Source organism: Oculina patagonica, chromosome 12 (assembly GCF_052425735.1).
Source record: "Oculina patagonica isolate OP01 chromosome 12, crgOcupat, whole genome shotgun sequence".
NCBI classification, from domain to species: domain Eukaryota; kingdom Metazoa; phylum Cnidaria; class Anthozoa; order Scleractinia; family Oculinidae; genus Oculina; species Oculina patagonica.
In genome coordinates this window covers 17,009,792-17,028,787 of record NC_135769.1, presented here as the reverse complement: position 1 = coordinate 17,028,787, position 18,996 = coordinate 17,009,792, and the positions used below count along the sequence as shown (strand labels likewise).

The 18,996-nt window shown below is 39.3% G+C and overlaps 3 protein-coding genes across 3 annotated transcripts; all 3 read left to right on the top strand.

The window, feature by feature from the left end:
• The first annotated feature begins 816 nt into the window (after positions 1–816).
• LOC144632447 (QRFP-like peptide receptor) lies at positions 817–2,887 on the top strand. The gene has a single exon (XM_078491103.1). It carries the CDS (start codon positions 817–819, stop codon positions 2,089–2,091), a length of 1,275 nt encoding a protein of 424 aa, XP_078347229.1. The 3' UTR covers positions 2,092–2,887.
• A 311-nt stretch (positions 2,888–3,198) lies between these two features.
• On the top strand, positions 3,199–17,888 carry LOC144632667 (somatostatin receptor type 5-like). The gene is made up of 4 exons (XM_078491351.1): positions 3,199–3,407; positions 4,049–5,181; positions 8,757–8,945; positions 16,755–17,888. Exons 2-4 carry the CDS (start codon positions 4,077–4,079, stop codon positions 17,093–17,095), a joined length of 1,635 nt encoding a protein of 544 aa, XP_078347477.1. The 5' UTR covers positions 3,199–3,407; positions 4,049–4,076; the 3' UTR covers positions 17,096–17,888.
• LOC144632134 (QRFP-like peptide receptor) lies at positions 11,067–12,559 on the top strand. Its single transcript, XM_078490738.1, has 2 exons — positions 11,067–11,110; positions 11,581–12,559. The coding sequence occupies exon 2, from the start codon at positions 11,609–11,611 to the stop codon at positions 12,557–12,559; it is 951 nt and encodes a 316-aa protein (XP_078346864.1). The 5' UTR covers positions 11,067–11,110; positions 11,581–11,608.
• Positions 17,889–18,996: the final 1,108 nt, after the last annotated feature.

Below are 18,996 nucleotides of genomic sequence, written 5' to 3'. Positions count from 1 at the left end.
GCTGTACCATTTACCGTCAATAGTGAAATCGTAAGTAGGTTCGACCGCAAAATATTTTATTTTTTTTTACATTGTACAGAAACGATCCTCGTTGATTATTGCGGATGTAACTGTACTTTTGGGTTGGAAAAATTGTACCTTTTATGACGCTGAAAGCAACAGTATTTGCTCTTTGCAGCCTTTTGTTAAAAGGTAAAAGAAGCACTGATTTCAATATTCCCTCTCATACTTGGTAATAGACGATATTCTTCAACTGGAGGGAGTTTTCACAGGCTTCCCTTCCAATTTTTGTTTTGTAAAATTTGAGGCCTTAACGGGACTTTCTCACAAGAACACAGTTATTTATTTGCAATAAGGACTACCTAACATATACATACTCCGGATCGAGCGGTCCAGGTTGGAGCCCTAGCCGGGGTCATTGCATGTGCCGTTTTCTTGGGCAAGACACTTAAAGTGCTTCTCTCCACCCTGGTGTATAAATAGGTACTGGCGATTTAATGCTGGGGGTAACCATGCGATGGACTAGCATCCCATCCAGGGTAAGTAGAACACTTCTAGTCGCCTAATGATACAGAAACCAGAAAAAGCTCCAGCGATATGGGCCACTTCGCTCCACATAGATCTTTTATAATTTTATAATCACCTGTCAGATATGTTATTTTATGGTGTCAAATCGATGTACTTGGCTAAGATATGTATGTACGTGTTGGATTGCAATATCTGCCGTGATAGCTTTTAGTGATATAAACTATCATTAATATCTTATTATGTGTTTTTTTTACTTTTAGATCATAGTGTCTCTGAATTCGTGTTAACATGATATTTATCGTGGCGTTGTCAATCCTTGTACTTATATCCCTGGTCGGCAACACGTTGGTCATTTTAACTGTCCTTATCAACAAGCCCATGCAGACTACGCTTAATTATCTACTGGTCAACTTAGCTGTCGCCGACATGACGTTCGCCTTATTCATAGGTATTCAGTACGTTATGATGCCATTCATTGCCCACCCCGAAGGAGAGACAGGCCGATACCTGTGTAGATTTGTCACAGACGGAGCTATTGCGTGGGTTGGTGCTGCTGTATCCATTCTGTGCTTGGTGTACATCGCTGTTGAACGCTACTTTGCCATTATTCATCCGCTTCGCCAGCGCGGTAGATTTACAAGGCGACGTCTGAAAGTCTTCATCGTCCTTGCATGGAGTTTTGCTATTTTGATGAACGTGCCTGCCTTTATGGACACCAGATATTTTCAACCCGACCAACGTTTGTGCAAACGTGACGGTAACTTTGGCTACGTCGAGGCCAAAGTAGACAGTCTGGTTTGGATGGTTCTAGCAGGCATAGTCCCTGTAAGCATCATGGTATACCTGTACTCCAGAGTAGTGCATCACTTGTGGTTCAAGCCAGTCGAGAATTTGGACGCTTCCCAGAGGGCTTCACTACGCTATCGTAAGCAAGTTGCCATAACGCTGATTACGGTCAGCCTGATCTACGCAGTTTCCTGGATTCCTAACTTAACAGCTTACGTCTTAAAATCCTGGGGTGGAGTGGTTATGGGTTCGTGGTACGATAAGAGTGGTAGATTATCAGTAACCTTCAACTCTTGTATCAATCCGGTGTTGTACAGCATGCGGATGAAATGCTTCCGTGAACATCTCCGTGATATGCTGTTGTGTAAGAAAAGGCAAACAGTCGGAAGACAGGCAGCTGTTGTGCATGTGGGGCCTACAACAGGGCAACCAAATAATGGAACTGAGATATCTGCGCGTAACACAGCAGCACCAACACCATTCTTATTTTCCTCAGGAGAAATTACCACGACGGAAACGTCACTTAACGTAGTGAAATCCAGGAGAGAATATTTGACAATTTGTGGCGCTGCAGCAGACAAAGGGAACATAGTGACAGCCACATGCACACTATATACAGAGTGTAAAGGAGTAACAGTAGATGCTGGGACTGATTGCTCAACTTGTCTGCAGGAAAATATGAAAAGTGAGAAAGCTTTAGGTGCTTTAGCAACTATCGAAACTTTCAAGGCTTATGCAAGCCAGCAACTCAATAATTACACAGAAACGTGTCTGTAAAGTTCTATGTTATGTTATGTAAGCAACCGATTTTCGCAAAAAGGAGATGGAAGCTGTGGTAACGTCTTTCGAAGTGAGTTCGTAGTAAGCATTAGGTAGACCAACTTGCTTATGTTCCCGGCAAGTACTTAGCATAATCCCGCTCAATCAGGTCCTGACTAGACCTTGAGAAAGATCGCAGAGACGTTGTGTATTCGTACACGAGTCTAACACACTGGTACAGCGCACGGAGGATTTGCCTGATTTGAGATAAAATAGCAAACACCACAGGGATGCAAGCTACAGCCGGCAGCAGACCAGCATCTATTTACTCAATGCAACAATTTTACAACAGAGAAAAGATGACAGTTACCAAAAGGCCATCCGGATGCCCAGCGTCAGTGCTATACTGATTGAAAACACATCTATTACACAGTGATGACCCTAGGAAGTGTAAAATTATTGTCACGTTACGTTCCATGAGCACTTTTTCTGTTAATAGGAAATAGATTGTACAAACCGTGTCAAGGGTCTTTTGCAGATGTAGAACTTTTTATAAAAGGCCTTTTGTCTTACGAAAATGAAAAATCCAATAATAACCCGGCAGGGCACCAAAGTAATGAAAAATGCTTATTCTTATAGATATAAAAAACCATGTAAACTACTATTTGTACTAATAGTTTTCGAAGCAATTTTTGTTGAAGAAGAAAACCCTCTTTTGCATGTTTTCAAGCTTGGTCGAAAATGTAATGTAAATACAAAATCTTCATGAACTGTGCCTACGAATTTTGCCTACTGATCGTGAAGACAAATACTGAGGTAAGAAAAATTAATTAAAAATGAAATAAAAGAAATGTTTATTCAGCATTATACCAAAAGATAAATAAGGACCGCTGAGCAATATCGACTCTCATCATTTCTTCATTTGTTTTCTCCTTTTTTTGTTTAGCTTTTTTTGGAGCTTGAGTCAATTGCAGTCCTTCTAAAAACAGTTCTTAAAGGAAGACAATAATGAATTCAAATTAATGTTTCTGTACATAAAGAGGCGAAAAGGCTTTGGAATCAGTAATTTAAAACCAAAGCTTCGCAGCACAGAAGAATTTCTTCTTCCAACACAGTGCTTTTCAAGCCGTGCTGTACCATTTGTCGTCATTCGTGAAATCGTAAGTAGGTTCGACCGCAAAATTTTTAATTTTCTTTTTACATTATTTAGACAGTTCCAAAAGAAAAGACCCTCGTTGTTTATTTCGGATGTAACTGTACTTTTCGGTTGGAAAAATTGTACCTATTATAACGTTGAAAGCAACAGTATCGGCTCTTTGCAGCCTTGCGTTAAGGTAGGTAAAAGAAGCACTGATTTGAATATCCTCTCTCTTACTTGGTAATAGATGGTATTCATCAGCTGGAGGGAGTTATTTAAAACAGGTTCTCTTTCCGAATTTTTTTTGTAATATTCGCGGGCTTAACGGGAATTTCACACCAGAACACAGTTATGTATTTGAAATAAGGACCACCTAATATATACAAGATATGGAAGACGCTGTGACTCAATGGTTAGTTCGATGGACTCCGGTTCGAGAGGTCCGGGTTCGTGCCCTGGCCGGGATCACTGCATGTGTCGTTTCTTGGGCAAGACGTGTTACCTTTATAGTGCCTCTCTACACCCAGGTGTTTAAATAGGTATGGCGGTTTAATGCTAGGGATAACCCTGCGATGGACTTGCATCCCATCCAGGAGGGAGTAGAAACACTTCTTCTAGTCGCTTAATGCTTAAGAAACCAGTAAAAGCTCCAGCAGTATGGCTCCACATAGTCCTATTATAATTTCATAATCACCTGTCAGATATGTTATTATTATGGTGAAAAATCGATGTACTTGGCTCAGATGTGTAGGTACGTGTTGAATTGCAATATCTGCACTGATCGCTTTTAGTGAGAAAAGCTATCATTAATTTGTAATAATGTGTTTTCATTTTTAGATCAAAGTGGATCTGCTTTCATGTTAACATGATATTTATCGTATCGTTATCAATCCTTGTACTTATATCCCTGGTCGGCAACACGTTGGTCGTTTTAACTGTTCTTTTCAAAAAGCCCATGCAGACTACACTCAATTATCTACTGGTCAATTTGGCTGTCGCCGACATGATGTTCGCCTTGTCCATAGGTATTCAGTACATTATGATGCAATTCATTGTCCACCCCGAAGGACAGACTGGTCAATACCTGTGTAAATTTGTCACAGACGGAGCCATAGCGTGGGTTGGTGGTGCTGTGTCCAGTTTGTGCTTGGTCTACATCGCCATTGAACGCTACTTTGCCATTATTCATCCGCTTCGCCAGCGCGGTAGATTTACAAGGCGACGTCTGAAGGTCTTCATCGCCCTTGCATGGACATTTGCTTTATTGATTAATATACCTACCTTTATGACCAGACATTATCAACCTAACTTAGGTTTGTGCAAAAGTGGCGGCAACCTTGGCGACGTAGACAAAGTGCACAGCCTGGTTTGGATGGTTCTAGCAGGCATAGTTCCTGTGTGCATCATGGTGTTCCTGTACTCCAGAGTTGTGCATCACCTGTGGTTCAATACAGTCGAGAATTTAGAAGCTTTCCAGAGGGCTGCACTACGCTATCGAAAGCAAGTTACCATAACGCTGATTGCGGTCAGCGTGATCTATGCAGCTTCTTGGATTCCGAACTTGACAGCTTACGTCGTGGTGTCCTGGGGTGGAGATGTTGTTGGTTCGTGGTTCGACAAGAGTGGTACGTTATTGCTCACCTTTAACTCTTGTGTTAATCCGGTCTTGTACAGCATGCGGTTAAAAAGCTTCCGTGAACATCTCCGTGATATGTTGTTGTGCAAGAAAAGGCAAACAGTCAGAGGACAGGCAGCTGTTGTGCATGTCGGGCCCACAACAGGGCAACCAATTAATGGAACTGAGGAATCGGTGTGTAACACAGCAGCACCAAAACCATTCTCTTTTTCATCAGCATTTAAAGAAGAGATGGTCACGACAGAAATCATATTTAACGAAGCGAATTCTAGAAGAAACTTTTTGCCATTGTCTGTTGATGCAGCAGACACGGGGAATATAGAAACGGTCACATGTACAGCAATTACAAAGAGTAATAAAGTAACGGGAGAAGCAGGGACTGAGTGCGCAACTTGTGTGCAGGAATATATGAGAACTGGGGATGCTTTAGGTACATTAACAACTATTGAACAAGTTCAAAATAACACAGAAACATGTCTGTAAGTAATCAACCTTAAAAGATGGAAGTTGTAGGAATTGTCCTTTTGAACGGTTTGCAGCGAAGTTGTTGCCGCGCAGTATTGAGTGCGCCTTAAATCAGGTAAATAACTGTCTCAGTTTTATTGATGTCCTTTTGAATAATGCTGTAGAAAGGACATTTAAGGCACTTGGTACCACTGTTAAAGAACACAGATTGATGAAATGATCCCATTGTTGTCGATTACAAGGTTTGAGTGGTCACTTTAAGAGTTTCTTTATCTGGTATGTGTACCGAAAGCTAGGCGGCTATCGCGATGTTCGCAAGAAATATGAGCCTTCGAAAACTGCCGATGTATTGTGACTTTTGTCTATAAATTTCAGCTTTATTCCAATAAGACCGTTCATTCTTAAACAACATATGGACAACTCTTTCTGCCATAGCGAACTAGCCAAATTGCCGGGCGTAGACTTCGGCATGGCATAATAACCACAGCGAAGTGAATCTTCACCAGTAAGCTCGAAAAAAAGAGTCAATCGTCCTCGTCTTTGTCAGCCACTATAACGGAAATTGAAATAACATAAAAATTTTGCAAAATGCAAGACTCTTGTATGTTTACTTTAAAGGCTAGGCTAATTGGGTATAAGCACAAACACAAGAATAAACATAAGCGCATTAAAAGAGCGAACGCCCTCATTCTTTTATACTTTTCTCAAGGGGCATAAGCATAAGCAAAAGAGAAATTCTTCTTCCTTTCCTTATGCATATTCCTAGTGAAGACAGCGCAAGTGGAATGAATGTGCCGGCTCCTTCTTCAAATGGGCTTATGCTTAAGGTTATGCTTACTAGTTATGCTTTTGCGTGTGGTTATGCTTAGGCAAGAAGAAACGTTACCTAATGAAAAAGAAAAGCTCATTCCTGTTAACGGTGGAGAATACAATATTGCTGTCAAGATGTCAGTTCAGTCTCACGATAACAGATTGACATACAGGCGTATACAGACCACCAAAGAGACCCTAGCCGCCGATAAATTAAATTTGCGCTTTCAAGGTAAATTAAAATGACAGATTTGTGGAATCCTGACAGGCGAAAGTCAATACAGTGTTTTATTAACAGCATCTCCATGCAATAATTTTACAAAAAAGAAAATATCAAAGTTACGAAAAAGCCATCCAAGCCAATGCAATAGTAAAGATCTTTACAAATTGAAAAGACGCCTCTATATAACGTACATCTTTAAACGTTCATTGTTATGCTTAGTTATGCTTAGTTATCAATGCTTAGTACTAGTCTTGAACCTGAGGGATGTAAAATACTATTATGGCCACGTTACTTGAGTGTTTTCCCTCTTGGGAGGAAATGAATTGTTAAAACCTTGGCAAGGGTCTTGTGCATTCGCTTCCTGTGTATAATAACAGTTTGCATGTTTATAACTTCTTATGAAGGCCTATTGATTTGAGAAATGAAAAATCTAATAAAACCTCAGTAAGACGTCAAAATTATTTAAACAGTGTTAATGGTTACGGAAATACAAAACAATGATAATAGTATTTGTATGAATAGATTGTTGAGTGTTTCTTGCTCGGGAAAAAAAGTTCTCATCTGTATGTTTTCAAGCTTGGTCCAAATTTTCGCTGTTTGTTAAACCTAATCCAGAAAAGCTTGTTTTACAAAAAGGTAACTGATCATGAACAGTTCGGCTACAAATTGTGCTAACTGATCGTGTAGCCACGCACAAGGAAATAAAAAATCATTTAAATATAATAACAGATGTTTATTCAGCGTTATAAAGAAAGATAAATAAGGACTGCTGAGCAATAAAAACCCTCATCATTTCTTCATTTGTTTTCTGCCGTTTTTGTTTAGTTTTGTTTGGAGGTTGATTAAATTGTAGTCCTTTTAAAAAACAGTCAGCTTTAATAATGAAAATATAATGAATACAATCTATACACTTTGGTCATTACGAGGCGAAAAGGTTTTCGATACCGTGAATTCTTCTTCACCGTAACATTTGCCGCCATTCGTGAAATCGTAAGTAGGCTTCACCGCAAAATGTTCAAAAAGGAGGAGATCCTCGTTCTTTCTTTTGGATGCAACTGTACTTTTAGGTTGAAAAATATGATACGTTTCATGACGCTGATCCAGCTTAATGGGTATTTGCAAAGGTTTTTTTCTACAAACTCTCTCTTATTTGCTAATAGATGGTATTGGTGTGGTTGGAGGGAAGTATTACAGGTTCTCTTTCGCGAATTATATAAAATCAGAACACAGTAATGTACTTAGACTACCTATAACATAAACATTAGTGAAAGTTTGGTAGGTCGATACGCTCGGGCTGACGCTATATTTCAGGACTCGTTTTTATTTGTTCGTATTCGACGTTATTCGCTCGTCACTCAGTTCCTCGTTCAAGGTGGTTTAGATATGTAGGTGCATGCAATATCTGCACTGATTTCATTTAGTGAGAGAAGCAAATTTCTCATTTTGTGTTTTCACTTTTAGATCAAAGTGACTTTGAATACTTGTTAAGATGTTATTCATCGTGGCGTTATCAACCCTTGTACTTATATCCCTGGTCGGCAACACGCTGGTAGTTTTAACTGTCATTATCAACAAACCCATGCAGACTACGCTCAATTATCTACTGGTCAATTTAGCTGTCGCCGACATGATGTTCGCCTTGTCCATAGGTATTCAGTACATTATGATACAATCTAAATTCATTGTCCACCCCGAAGGACAGACTGGTCAATATCTGTGTAAATTTGTCACAGACGGAGCCATAGCGTGGGTTGGTGGTGCTGTGTCCAGTTTGTGCTTGGTCTACATCGCCATTGAACGCTACTTTGCCATTATTCATCCGCTTCGCCAGCGCGGTAGATTTACAAGGCGACGTCTAAAAGTCTTCATTGTTCTTGGATGGAGTTTTGCTTTTTTGATAAATGTTCCTGACTTTATGACCAGACATTATCAACCTAACTTAGGTTTGTGCAAAAGTGGCGGCAACCTTGGCGACGTAGACAAAGTGCACAGCCTGGTTTGGATGGTTCTAGCAGGCATAGTTCCTGTGTGCATCATGGTGTTCCTGTACTCCAGAGTTGTGCATCACCTGTGGTTCAATACAGTCGAGAATTTAGAAGCTTTCCAGAGGGCTGCACTACGCTATCGAAAGCAAGTTACCATAACGCTGATTGCGGTCAGCGTGATCTATGCAGCTTCTTGGATTCCGAACTTGACAGCTTACGTCGTGGTGTCCTGGGGTGGAGATGTTGTTGGTTCGTGGTTCGACAAGAGTGGTACGTTATTGCTCACCTTTAACTCTTGTGTTAATCCGGTCTTGTACAGCATGCGATTAAAAAGCTTCCGTGAACATCTTCGTGATATGTTGTTGTGCAAGAAAAGGCAAACAGTCAGAGGACAGGCAGCTGTTGTGCATGTCGGGCCCACAACAGGGCAACCAATTAATGGAACTGAGGAATCGGTGTGTAACACAGCAGCACCAAAACCATTCTCTTTTTCATCAGCATTTAAAGAAGAGATGGTCACGACAGAAATCATATTTAACGAAGCGAATTCTAGAAGAAACTTTTTGCCATTGTCTGTTGATGCAGCAGACACGGGTAATATAGAAACGGCCACATGTACAGCAATTACAAAGAGTAATAAAGTAACGGGAGAAGCAGGGACTGAGTGCGCAACTTGTGTGCAGGAATATATGAGAACTGGGGACGCTTTGGGTACATTAACAACTATCGAACAAGTTCATAATAACACAGAAACACGTCTGTAAGTAATCAAACTTAAAAGATGGAAGTTGTAGGAATTGTCCTTTTGAACGGTTTGCAGCGAAGTTGTTGCCGCGCAGTATTGAGTGCGCCTTAAATCGGGTAAATAACTGTCTCAGTTTTATTGATGTCCTTTTGAATAATGCTGTAGAAAGGACATTTAAGGCACTTGGTACCACTGTTAAAGAACACAGATTGATGAAATGATCCCATTGTTGTCGATTACAAGGTTTGAGTGGTCACTTTAAGAGTTTCTTTATCTGGTATGTGTACCGAAAGCTAGGCGGCTATCGCGATGTTCGCAAGAAATATGAGCCTTCGAAAACTGCCGATGTATTGTGACTTTTGTCTATAAATTTCAGCTTTATTCCAATAAGACCGTTCATTCTTAAAAACAACATATGGACAACTCTTTCTGCCATAGCGAACTAGCCAAATTGCCGGGCGTAGACTTCGGCATGGCATAATAACCACAGTTAAGTTAATCTTCACCAGTAAGCTCGAAAAAAAGAGTCAATCGTCCTCGTCTTTGTCAGCCACTATAACGGAAATTGAAATAACATAAAAATTTTGCAAAATGCAAGACTCTTGTATGTTTACTTTAAAGGCTAGGCTAATTGGGTATAAGCACAAACACAAGAATAAACATAAGCGCATTAAAAGAGCGAACGCCCTCATTCTTTTATACTTTTCTCAAGGGGCATAAGCATAAGCAAAAGAGAAATTCTTCTTCCTTTCCTTATGCATATTCCTAGTGAAGACAGCGCAAGTGGAATGAATGTGCCGGCTCCTTCTTCAAATGGGCTTATGCTTAAGGTTATGCTTACTAGTTATGCTTTTGCGTGTGGTTATGCTTAGGCAAGAAGAAAACGTTACCTAATGAAAAAGAAAATCTCATTCCTGTTAACGGTGGAGAATACAATATTGCTGTCAAGATGTCAGTTCAGTCTTATGATAACAGATTGACATACAGGCGCATACAGACCACCAAAGAGACCCTAGCCGCCGATAAATTAAATTTGCGCTTTCAAGGTAAATTAAAATGACAGATTTGTGGAATCCTGACAGGCGAAAGTCAATACAGTGTTTTATTAACAGCATCTCCATGCAATAATTTTACAAAAAAGAAAATATCAAAGTTACGAAAAAGCCATCCATGCCAATGCAATAGTAAAGATCTTCACAAATTGAAAACACGCCTCTATATAACGTACATCTTTAAACGTTCATTCTTATGCTTAGTTATGCTTAGTTATCAATGCTTAGAACTAGTCTTGAACCTGAGGGATGTAAAATACTATTATGGCCACGTTACTTGAGTGTTTTCCCTCTTGGGAGGAAATGAATTGTTAAAACCTTGGCAAGGGTCTTGTGCATTCGCTTCCTGTGTATAATAACAGTTTGCATGTTTATAACTTCTTATGAAGGCCTATTGATTTGAGAAATGAAAAATCTTATAAAACCTCAGTAAGACGTCAAAATTATTTAAACAGTGTTAATGGTTACGGAAATTCAAAACAATGATAATAGTATTTGTATGAATAGATTGTTGAGTGTTTCTTGTTCGGGAAAAAAGTTCTCATCTATATGTTTTCAAGCTTGGTCCAAATTTTCGCTGTTTGTTAAACGTAATCCAGAAAAGCTTGTTTTACAAAAAGGTAACTGATCATGAACAGTTCGGCTACAAATTGTGTCAACTGATCGTGTAGCCAAGCACAAGAAAATAAAAAAATCATTTAAATATAATAACAGATGTTTATTCAGCGTTATAAAGAAAGATAAATAAGGACTGCTGAGCAATAAAAAACCTCATCATTTCTTCATTTGTTTTCTGCCTTTTTTGTTTAGTTTTGTTTGGAGGTTAGAGTCAATTGTAGTCCTTTTAAAAAACAGTCAGCTTTAATAATGAAAATATAATGAATACAATCTATACACTTTGGTCATTACGAGGCGAAAAGATTTTCGATACCGTGAATTCTTCTTCATGGTGTACCGTAACATTTGCCGCCATTCGTGAAATCGTAAGTAGGCTTCACCGCAAAATTTTCAAAAAGGAGGAGATCCTCGTTCTTACTTTTGGATGCAACTGTACTTTTAGATTGAAAAATATGATACGTTTCATGACGCTGATCCAGCTTAATGGGTATTTGCAAAGGTTTTTTCTACAAACTCTCTCTTATTTGCTAATAGATGGTATTGGTGTGGTTGGAGGGAAGTATTACAGGTTCTCTTTCGCGAATTATATAAAATCAGAACGCAGTAATGTACTTAGACTACCTATAACATAAACATTAGAGAAAGTTTGGTAGGTCGATACGCTCGGGCTGACGCTATATTCCAGGACTCGTTTTTATTTGTTCGTATTCGACGTTATTCGCTCGTCACTCAGTTCCTCGTTCAAGGTGGTTTAGATATGTAGGTGCATGCAATATCTGCACTGATTTCATTTAGTGAGAGAAGCAAATTTCTCATTTTGTGTTTTCACTTTTAGATCAAAGTGACTTTGAATACTTGTTAAGATGTTATTCATCGTGGCGTTATCAACCCTTGTACTTATATCCCTGGTCGGCAACACGCTGGTAGCTTTAACTGTCCTTCTCAACAAGCCCATGCAGACTACGCTCAATTATCTACTGGTCAACTTAGCTGTCGCCGACATGATGTTCGCCTCGTCCATAAGTATACAGTATATTATAATGCCGTCCATTGCCCACCCCCAAGGACAGACAGGCCTATATTTGTGCAAATTTTTCACAGACGGAACTATAGCGTGGGTTGGTGGTGCTGTATCCATTCTGTGCTTGGTCTACATCGCTGTTGAACGCTACTTTGCCATTATTCATCCGCTTCGCCAGCGCGGTAGATTTACAAGGCGACGTCTAAAAGTCTTCATTGTTCTTGGATGGAGTTTTGCTTTTTTGATAAATGTTCCTGACTTTATGAGCACGGGGTATTATCAACCTGGCTTACGTTTGTGCGGAAAGGAAGGTAAATTTGGCGACGTGGAGGCCAAAGTAGACAGTATGGTTTGGATTATTCTAGCAGGCATAATCCCTGTAGGCATCATGGTATACCTGTATACCAGAGTAGTGCATCACTTGTGGTTCAAGCCAGCCGAGAATTTAGAAGCTTCCCAGAAGGCTGCGCTTCGGTATCGCAAGCAAGTTACCACAACGCTGATTACAGTCAGCGTAATATACGCAGTCTCCTGGATTCCAAACTTGACAGTTTACGTCTTAAAATCCTGGGGTGGAGTGGTTATGGGTTCGTGGTACGATAAAAGTGGTACATTATCGGTAACCTTCAACGCTTGTATTAATCCGGTGTTGTACAGCATGCGGATGAAACGTTTCCGTGAACATCTCCGTGACATGTTGTTGTGCAAGAAAAAGCAAACAGCAAGAGGACAGGCAGGTGTTGTGCATGTGGGGCCTGCAACAGGGCAGCCAAGCAATGGATCTGAGGAATAAGCACGTAATAGAGCAGCACCAACACCATTCTCATTTTCCTCAGCAGGAATTACCACGACGGAAACGTCACTCAACGTGGTGAAATCCAAAAGAAAATCTTTGACAATTTGTGGCACTGCAGCAGAAGTAGGAAAAAAAGAAACGGCAACATTCACAACATTTACAGAGTGTAAAGAAGTAACAGGAGAAGCTGGGACTTATTGCTCAACTTGTCTTCAGGAAAATATAAAAAGTGAAAAAGCTTTAGGTGCTTTAGCAACTTTAAAGGCTAATGCAAGCCAGCAACTCAATAATAACACAGAAACATGTCTGTAAAGTTTTATGTTATGTTATGTAAGCAACCGTTTTTGCAAAAAAAGAACTGAAAGCTGTGGGAACGCCTTTAGAAGCGAGTTCGTAGTAAGCATTACATAGATTTGAGAAAAAATTGCAAACACCACAGGGATGCAAGCTACAGCCGGCAGCAGACCAGCATCTATTTACTCAATGCAACAATTTTACAACAGAGAAAAGATGAAAGTTACCAAAAGGCCATCCGGATGCCCAGCGTCAGTGCTATACTGATTGAAAACACATCTATTATTCAGTGATGACCCTAGGAAGTGTAAAATTATTGTCACGTTACGTTCCATGAGCACTTTTTCTGTTAATAGGAAATAGATGTAAAAACCGTGTCAAGGGTCTTTTGCATGCAGGTGTAGAACTTTTTATAAAAGGCCTTTTGTCTTACGAAAATGAAAATCCAATAACAACTCGGCAGGGCGCCAAAGTAATCAAAAGTGCTTATTCTTATAGATATAAAAAACCATGTAAACTACTAATAGTTTTCGAAGCAATTTTTGTTCACGAAGAAAACCCTCTTTTGCATGTTTTCAAGCTTGGTCGAAAACTCCGTTGTGTAATGAAATCCAAAAACACTTGTTATCACCAAAAAATTCTTCATGAACTGTGCCTACGAATTTTGCCTACTGATCGTGAAGACAAATACTGAGGTAAGAAAAATTAATTAAAAATGAAATAAAATAAATGTTTATTTAGCATTATACCCAAAAGATAAATAGGGACCGCTGAACAATATCGACTCTCATCATTCCTTCATTTGTTTTCTCCTTTTTACTCGTGAATGTAATGAAACGAGTATTGTTATGGTTATGGAAAGTGATATGCAAATTTTCAGTCGGTCGGTCGGTCGGTCGATGGGCTGTTAACTTTAATTTATGAATAATAATTTATGCATTAAATTATAAATTAATTTTCCTTGTTTTTTTTTTAAACTTTTTGTTTCACACTTCTGAGGTTTGAACCGGCGACTCCTAACATCAACTATGTTTTTGAAGACCAAACCCCCTACCGCTTGACAACTTCGGCGTACTGATCATTTGGGCTGAAAATTAGCATATAGATTTCTTTGTGTTGTTGTTAGTACGATTACCGATACCGTAGGTTCAAAGTTAAATGGCTTGTATGTAAAGCTTCTTCGAATGGCTCGATTTATAGCTCTTAAGAATTTCACATGACAAATAGAAGAAATAATCTTAGAGAAAATATGAAAATCTTCGAAACACTGAACTGACATTCCGTGTTTTGATCGAATTTTTAGATTTTCCAGGCACGAACTGTGGACTGCGACTGTGTTGGGTATTAAAAGGTTGATCTCAGGACAATTGTATGAATAAAGTCAAATTTTAGCAGTCTCTGAATGTTTTATAGTTCCAAGCGTATTGTATGATAATCGATAGTCATGATACGTAAATAATTTATCGTAAAAAAGCTCGCCAAACTGACGAATTTTGTTGCCTTTTAATAATATACTGTATAGTACTTGATTTGCATCTCTAATAGATTCATAAAAAAAGGAGAAAGAAAAAAAAAGACGTCGTATAAAATTGTAAAATAGATTGTCGTAAAAAAAAAATTAATCGTCCCTGCTGAGAATCGAACCCGGGCCGCTGGACTGGAGGGCCAACGCATTGCCACTACTCAACGCGTTTGCAAGCTTGCACTTTATGGTAGAAATTAGTGTTATATAACGAAGGCTTTTGAATGGATTACCCGCGTCCGCTGTAAACACAAGGAACCAACGTGATCATATCTCCCTTCAAACAACTTCTATATTAACATGCCGCTCACAAAAAGACAGAATCATTTCATAGCTCTACACCAATACATTTAGTATTCTCATTCACGAGTGGGCTAACAAAGCGCCTTTGATTTTGTTTAGCTTTGTTTGGAGCTTGAGTCAATTGCAGTCCTTCTAAAAACAGTACTTAAAGGAAGACAATAATGAATTCAAATTAATGTTTCTGTACATAAAGAGGCGAAAAGGCTTTGGAATCAGTAATTTAAAACCAAAGCTTTGCATCACAGAAGCATTTCTTCTTCCAACACAGTGCTTTTCAAGCCGTGCTGTACCATTTGTCGTCATTCGTGAAATCGTAAGTAGGTTCGACCGCAAAATTTTTAATTTTCTTTTTACATTATTTAGACAGTTCCAAAAGAAAAGACCCTCGTTGTTTATTTCGGATGTAACTGTACTTTTCGGTTGGAAAAATTGTACCTATTATAACGTTGAAAGCAACGGTATGGGCTCTTTGCAGCCAAGCGTTAAGGTAGGTAAAAGAAGCACTGATTTGAATATCCTCTCTCTTACTTGGTAATAGATGGTATTCATCAGCTGGAGGGAGTTATTTAAAACAGGTTCTCTTTCCGAATTTTTTTGTAATATTCGCGGGCTTAACGGGAATTTCACACCAGAACACAGTTATGTATTTGAAATAAGGACCACCTAATATATACAAGATATGGAAGACGCTGTGACTTAATGGTTAGTACGATGGACTCCGGTTCGAGAGGTCCGGGTTCGTGCCCTGGCCGGGATCATTGCATGTGTGGTTTCTTGGGCAAGACGTGTTACCTTTATAGTGCCTCTCTACACCCAGGTGTTTAAATAGGTATGGCGGTTTAATGCTAGGGATAACCCTGCGATGGACTTGCATCCCATCCAGGAGGGAGTAGAAACACTTCTTCTAGTCGCTTAATGCTTAAGAAACCAGTAAAAGCTCCAGCAGTATGGCTCCACATAGTCCTTTTATAATTTCATAATCACCTGTCAGATATGTTATTATTATGGTGAAAAATCGATGTACTTGGCTCAGATGTGTAGGTACGTGTTGAATTGCAATATCTGCACTGATCGCTTTTAGTGCCGAAAAAGCTATCATTAATTTGTAATAATGTGTTTTCACTTTTAGATCAAAGTGGATCTGCTTTCGTGTTAACATGATATTTATCGTATCGTTATCAATCCTTGTACTTATATCCCTGGTCGGCAACACGTTGGTCGTTTTAACTGTTCTTTTCAAAAAGCCCATGCAGACTACACTCAATTATCTACTGGTCAATTTGGCTGTCGCCGACATGATGTTCGCCTTGTCCATAGGTATTCAGTACATTATGATGCAATTCATTGTCCACCCCGAAGGACAGACTGGTCAATACCTGTGTAAATTTGTCACAGACGGAGCTATAGCGTGGGTTGGTGGTGCTGTGTCCAGTTTGTGCTTGGTCTACATCGCCATTGAACGCTACTTTGCCATTATTCATCCGCTTCGCCAGCGCGGTAGATTTACAAGGCGACGTCTGAAGGTCTTCATCGCCCTTGCATGGAAATTTGCTTTATTGATTAATATACCTACCTTTATGACCAGATATTATCAAGCTAACTCACGTTTGTGCAAAAGTGGCGGCAACCTTGGCGACGTAGACAAAGTGCACAGCCTGGTTTGGATGGTTCTAGCAGGCATAGTTCCTGTGTGCATCATGGTGTTCCTGTACTCCAGAGTTGTGCATCACCTGTGGTTCAATACAGTCGAGAATTTAGAAGCTTCCCAGAGGGCTGCACTACGCTATCGAAAGCAAGTTACCATAACGCTGATTGCAGTCAGCGTGATCTATGCAGCTTCTTGGATTCCGAACTTGACAGCTTACATCATGGTGTCCTGGGGTGGAGATGTTGTTGGTTCGTGGTTCGACAAGAGTGGTACGTTATTGCTCACCTTTAACTCTTGTGTTAATCCGGTCTTGTACAGCATGCGATTAAAAAGTTTCCGTGAACATCTCCGTGATATGTTGTTGTGCAAGAAAAGGCAAACAGTCAGAAGACAGGCAGCTGTTGTGCATGTGGGGCCCACAAAAGGGCAACCAATTAATGGAACTGAGGAATCGGTGTGTATCACAGCAGCACCAAAACCATTCTCATTTTCATCTGCATTTAAAGAAGAGATGGTCACGACAGAAATCATATTTAACGAAGCAACTTCTAGAAGAAACGTTTTGCCATTGTCTGTTGCTGCAGCAGACACGGGGAATATAGAAACGGCCACGTGTACAGCAATTACAAAAAGTAATAAAGTAACGGGAGACGCAGGGACTGATCGAGTGCGCAACTTGTCTGCGAAATATATGAGAACTGGGGACGCTTTAGGTATATTAACAACTATCGAACAACTTCATAATAACACAGAAACATGTCTGTAAGTAATCAACCTTAAAAAAAAAAGATGGAAGTTGTAGGAATTGTCCTTTTGAACGGTTTGCAGCGAAGTTGTTGCCGCGCAGTATTGAGTGCGCCTTAAATCGGGTAAATAACTGTCTCAGTTTTATTGATGCCCTTTTGAACAATGCTGTTAAAGGACATTTAAGGCACTTGGTACCACTGTTAAAGAACAGAGATTGATGAAATGATCGCATGCATTGTTGTCGATTACAAGGTTTGAGTGGTCACTTTAAGAGATTCTTTATCTGGTATGTGTACCGAAAGCTAGGCTATCGCGATGTTCGCAAGAAATATGAGCCTTCGAAAACTGCCGATGTATTGTGACTTTTGTCTATAAATTTCAGCTTTATTCCAATAAGATCGTTCATTCTTAAACAACCATATGGACAACTCTTTCTGCCATAGCGAACTAGCCAAATTGCCGGGCGTAGACTTCGGCATGGCATAATAACCACAATGAAGTGAATCTTCACCAGTAAGATGGAAAAAAAGAGTCAATCGTCCTCTCCTTTGTCAGCCACTATAAGGGAAATTGAAATAACATAAAATTTTGCAAAATGCAAGACTCTTGTATATTTACTTTAAAGGCTAGCTTAATTGGGTATAAGCACAAACACAAGAATAAGCATAAGCGCGTAAAAAGAAAGAACGCCCTCATTCTTTTATACTTTTCTCAAGGGGCATAAGCATAAGCAAAAGAGAAATTCTTCTTCCTTTCCTTATGCATATTCCTAGTGAAGACAGCGCAAGTGGAATGAATGTGCCGGCTCCTTCTTCAAATGGGCTTATGCTTAAGGTTATGCTTACTAGTTATGCTTTTGCGTGTGGTTATGCTTAGGCAAGAAGAAAACGTTACCTAATGAAAAAGAAACAATATTGTATTCTCCACAACGGTGGAGAATACAATATTGCTGTCAAGATGTCAGTTCAGTCTTATGATAACAGATTGACATACAGGCGTATACAGACCACCAAAGAGACCCTAGCCGCCGATAAATTAAATTTGCGCTTTCAAGGTAAATTAAAATGACAGATTTGTGGAATCCTGACAGGCGAAAGTCAATACAGTGTTTTATTAACAGCATCTCCATGCAATAATTTTACAAAAAAGAAAATATCAAAGTTACGAAAAAGCCATCCAAGCCAATGCAATAGTAAAGATCTTCACAAATTGAAAACACGCCTCTATATAACGTACATCTTTAAACGTTCATTCTTATGCTTAGTTATGCTTAGTTATCAATGCTTAGAACTAGTCTTGAACCTGAGGGATGTAAAATACTATTATGGCCACGTTACTTGAGTGTTTTCCCTCTTGGGAGGAAATGAATTGTTAAAACCTTGGCAAGGGTCTTGTGCATTCGCTTCCTGTGTATAATAACAGTTTGCATGTTTATAACTTCTTATGAAGGCCTATTGATTTCAGAAATAAAAAATCTAAAAACCTCAGTAAGACGTCAAAATTATTTAAACAGTGTTAATGGTTACGGAAATACAAAACAATGATAATAGTATTTGTATGAATAGATTGTTGAGTGTTTCTTGTTCGGGAAAAAAAGTTCTCATCTGTATGTTTTCAAGCTTGGTCCAAATTTTCGCTGTTTGTTAAACGTAATCCAGAAAAGCTTGTTTTACAAAAAGGTAACTGATCATGAACAGTTCGGCTACAAATTGTGCTAACTGATCGTGTAGCCAAGCACAAGGAAATAAAAAATCATTTAAATATAATAACAGATGTTTATTCAGCGTTATAAAGAAAGATAAACAAGGACTGCTGAGCAATAAAAAACCTCATCATTTCTTCATTTGTTTTCTGCCTTTTTTGTTTAGTTTTGTTTGGAGGTTGAGTCAATTGTAGTCCTTTTAAAAAACAGTCAGCTTT

Excerpts from the sequence above, each read along its gene's own strand:
- LOC144632134 (XM_078490738.1), top strand. The coding sequence starts at position 11,609 with ATGTTATTCATCGTGGCGTTATCAACCCTTGTACTTATATCCCTGGTC.
- LOC144632447 (XM_078491103.1), top strand. The coding sequence starts at position 817 with ATGATATTTATCGTGGCGTTGTCAATCCTTGTACTTATATCCCTGGTC.
- LOC144632667 (XM_078491351.1), top strand. The coding sequence starts at position 4,077 with ATGATATTTATCGTATCGTTATCAATCCTTGTACTTATATCCCTGGTC. Across the intron at positions 5,182-8,756 it reads GAATATAGAAACGGTCACAT|GGCAACCAATTAATGGAACT; the intron begins GTACAGCAATTA and ends GGCCCACAACAG. Across the intron at positions 8,946-16,754 it reads TAATATAGAAACGGCCACAT|GGCAACCAATTAATGGAACT; the intron begins GTACAGCAATTA and ends GGCCCACAAAAG.